This window comes from Buceros rhinoceros, unplaced genomic scaffold, assembly GCF_000710305.1.
Source record: "Buceros rhinoceros silvestris isolate BGI_N320 unplaced genomic scaffold, ASM71030v1 scaffold18504, whole genome shotgun sequence".
NCBI classification, from domain to species: domain Eukaryota; kingdom Metazoa; phylum Chordata; class Aves; order Bucerotiformes; family Bucerotidae; genus Buceros; species Buceros rhinoceros.
The window spans coordinates 36,068-40,310 of NW_010407864.1; the positions used below are offsets into that span (position 1 = coordinate 36,068).

The 4,243-nt window shown below is 39.3% G+C and overlaps 1 protein-coding gene across 1 annotated transcript in view; it reads right to left on the reverse strand.

Moving 5' to 3' along the window:
• The window catches only part of CD9 (CD9 molecule), a gene marked incomplete at its 5' end in the record, with an annotated part of 8,875 nt that overhangs the window by 2,522 nt on the left and 2,110 nt on the right, over nucleotides 1–4,243 (reverse strand). Inside the window, 4 exons of the mRNA XM_010134670.1 lie at nucleotides 185–274; nucleotides 823–915; nucleotides 1,816–1,890; nucleotides 3,082–3,179. Of these exons, the coding sequence (XP_010132972.1) occupies nucleotides 185–274; nucleotides 823–915; nucleotides 1,816–1,890; nucleotides 3,082–3,179 (356 nt within the window). The remainder of the gene's footprint in view (nucleotides 1–184; nucleotides 275–822; nucleotides 916–1,815; nucleotides 1,891–3,081; nucleotides 3,180–4,243) is intronic.

Here is a 4,243-nt window from a genome sequence, read left to right on the forward strand (position 1 = left end):
CCTGCTGACCCTGCTTGTTCTTTCCACAGTAACATTACACGAATTTTCCACAACTGAACTGATTATAAGGATAGGTTGCTAAGTGTGACATGGGAATTTCCCATGGACTAGAAGGTTTATTCAAAAACATGTTTCTCATTCTACTTATTAGGCAGAGCTGTTTGTGAATTAAGTCATGCTTTACCATTACAGAAAGTGACTCGAGAAGGGACTTCTTTGGACAGGTATCCATGAACTGCTGCTCAAGAGCTCCAGTAAGACCACAGCAGTTCATCTGCAAGAGAAAACAGAAGAACCAGGTTAAATAACCCTTATTTTTGATCTGTATTTGGTAAAAAGGAGAAATAGATTACATTAGGTTTTATTACAGACCTTATGCAAATTAGCTTAGAAGTCCTGCCAATGTGACTGATATAAACCTCATTTTAAAAAGCCGTTATTGCATTAAAGGAGAAGACTCTGAAAAGAGCTAGATCTCATTAAGTATAAACATATTAATTTGGTGATGGCTTCTACACTTCAGACACAAAGGTTTGCATACTGTGGTGCCTCTAGATCAATACCACAGATGTAGAATTTCCCACTTTGCTTCTGAATTTGTTTAGGAAAACAAGAACTAGTTCTATGCATTTCAGAGGGACAAATAAGCATACTGAATTTACTGATACTATATAAAAAGATCTTCTCTGCAATTTGTTACTAATACACCTTTGGTTTCTTCTAGTTAGTAAGGTACTAGGCTCATACAGGGGACTGGATAACACGGAGAACAGAATGAACAAGCTGCATTACTGTCTACTTTAATTATAACCATGTACTTACAGCTAATTGAAATGCTTTCAGGGTCTCTTTGGCAGCTGGTTGATTTCTCTTTCCATAGGTTTCCCTGTAGAATTCCTTTAACTCTTCAATGACCTATAGGATAGCAAAGTATTGTTGTCTCAATTTCCATATATATTATGGAAAACTTGTTTTGAGTCAGTCATTAAATATTTGGCAACCTACAATACCCATTCTTTTGACGTGTAGAAATAGAAATGCTTTCCTCACCCAAACGAGTAAGCCTAACTGGTACACTCACTCTAAAAGCCACACTTAAGCAGGTAAGATTCCGTTTCCCTGCCAAAGCTCTGAGCTTCTAGGAGGAGTGAAATAGCCAAGTCCTGGTCCACTAGTTAAAAAATATTCCCTATTCATTTCTATGCCATAGAAGTTGCTGTACTCTCCTGTTGTACAACACAAGCAGAAAAGCAAACCTGATCACCAAGCGCTTTTTGAAAGACAGAATCTTGGCTGCTTGTAAGGGGACAGCCCAGATCAGTCATGTTTTAGATACAGAAACATTCAGCCTGTAGCTTACACAGCTCATATCTAGAAGTGATAAAGCTTCACTGAAGGTCCACTTTGCTTTACAGCTCAGCCAGGTACATCTCTAGCATGCAGCAGCATCCTGGATTCTGGCTTCTCTATTTCACTCTCTATTTTAAAATAATGTTTAATTTCTTGTATTGTTTTGCTAGAACACATCTTCTCCTGCAAATTCCCTGGGTAATCAGGATTTGACTAATACTGGTATAGTTTTCAGTAGACTGCTAACTTTCTGTGGGCAGTCAAAGAAGCACAGAACGGTTTGGGTTGGAAGGGACCTTTAAAGATTATCTAGTTCCAGTCCCCCTATCACAGGCAGGAACATCTTTCACTAGACCAGGTTGCTCCAAGTCCCATCTAATCTGACTTTGAACACTTCCAGTGACGGGGCACCCACAACTTCTCTGGGCAATCCCACCACCCTGCAAACTTTTAAGAGCAACTTACTGTTTCTTTATTTGCAAATCCCCAGATTGCTGCAGCAATTTCAAGGGCAAAAATCACAAAAAGGAAAAGGAAGAACTAGAAGAGAAAGACCACACAATTCATTAAGACTACAGCACCACAAAACAGCATGACATACATACTGCAAGCTTGTCCAGTTCCCATGTCTGTCCTTGTGGGAACTGTCACTAATCCAGGTTCCAGTTTGATGTCTGAAACACTGGTAAGACTAGGAAAGAGGACACACTGCACTGTGTCAGCACTTCTTTCCAGAAGCATCAGAAAGCCTGGCAGTATTTTCCAAGTTGAAGTCCTCCTTTTTGATCAGTGTTAATTAAACCAATCGCTTGTTAAGTTGGACTTTGAAGTTGTCGAGGTCAGACACATCACAACAGCTGACACCAATTCTTCCCTCTGTTTTGTCACTCCTGTTGCTTTAGGAGTCATTACTTAATACCTAGCTTGCCACCAACTCCCAGAGTGCTAATGGTCACTTTGTTGTGCATCCCATAAAATAGAAATAAAAGGGTCATCTCTGTGTTTAACTGACTACCAGGTCCAAAACACCACTACCATGTAAAGGCACTTTAAAGAGATACATTCAGCATTACAAAGGGCTAGAGGCATCATTTTGCAAGACATACGAAATTAACTTCTTCCATGACACAGAACTGGAATTGTTCTTTCACCAGCTACAGTAGTAGTCATTAACTAAGTCTTCTGGTAATTTGAATGAGTAGTTCCACAAGTGTACAGATGTGCATGAACCCAGTAAGCTCTACCGGCCCCTCCAGTCTGAAAACAATGAGGTTGCTCTCCAATAATTGGCTTGCAGAGCAGTTGTCAACTAGAAGAGCTCATCCTGTGATTATGAACAGTAGAGGCTTGTTGTTTCAAGAATCAAATACCACAATTCTGGTCTCAAAGATTAAAGACTTCACAACCTTCAGAGTCCAGGACAAACTGTTTAATAAATAGTATTACTCTTATCAACATTTTAGTTCTGTGTTCACACATACTCCCAATCTTGATACTTCCACAGCTAGGCATGTCACTAACTTTTGAAGTCACCCTGTATTCAAACACAACATGTACATTTCCATGCAGGGCCAGAAATGGAAACTGTATTTAACATTTTAGCACTATGTAGGTGGCCATAAGTTTAAACATCATGGAGCCAAAACAATCAGCATCTGCTGCCCTTTTAACAGCATGGTAAAGCTGTTTCATCACACGGCTAAAAATTTTAGCACTACTCTGAACACTTACCAGGCCAAGCATACACTGAGATTCCTGCAGTGCACCACAACATCCCAAGAAACCAACCAGCATCATAAGTGCACCAGCTCCAATAAGGATGTACACTCCTAGGGAGGAGAAAAAACAGAGACTTATACAGGCTAGTTGAGACCTCAGCAGCAAGGTATAAAATTAGTTGCTCCACAAATAGCATTTGTAGCTTTTGCCAAGGTTGAAGTTTCTTTACTGAGGTGTTCCAAGCAAAAAAAAGGCTGAGCTTCATTCTAAGTAAACACACCTCAAAACTTGTGGGAAAATGTGTAGATAAAAAAACCCTTCAACTTATAACAATTAACATATACCACTACTGCAGTTTCACAAGTTTTAGAAAAGGAGCAAGATAAAGCCATCTAAGACAAACTGTAAGATATTTTAAAACTGGCTTAGAGCCAGAGTTAAACTTATCTTCAAATAAAGTGTGCTGCAGTTAGAAACAGCTGGAGCTAGTCAACATCTGAGAATTCCTTCAAGCATGCTACCTCTAGGAGAATGGGTATTAAAAGGCATCATAATCTGTCATAAGGCTTTAAACGCTTTCCTACCTTGTTTTTTCATCAGGAAACACCGAATTATTGCACCAGATATGGGGGTACTATACTTCAGCCACCTAACTTGACAGCCTAACTACAAAAAATTCAGCATTTTCTACTTTTACAAAAGCAGGTACTTCTTCAAATCATAACAAGTAGCTGAGCTTGTAGATCATTCTGCCCAGAATTTAGGTAGTGAGCGTGTTGGAACACGGAGGGCAAAAATTTCTAGGCTAAAAGACTCCATTTATACCCATATCCTCTCCCAAGCTTGGGAACTGCCAGCTCAGTCATTACAGCTGTTAGCTGATGCGAGCAGCAAGATGCAGCAAGCAAAGCAATACCCTATCGATGGCAAGAAAGTATCACTGAGGTGGTGAAACTTGAGACAATCAGCACAAAGCATGTAAAATTAGTGTGACATTTCTATCAATACACATTATTTTAAAATACAGTTCTGGCCTTCAGAGACCAAATCAAAACTATTTAAAGAAAGCCATATGTAAGCATTTGCAAATTATTTTCTGGACGCAACCAATGTTAGCTGCTAAAATAAACATCTACTTAAGATGTAAGGGATTAAGCTTGACAATTCTTATCAG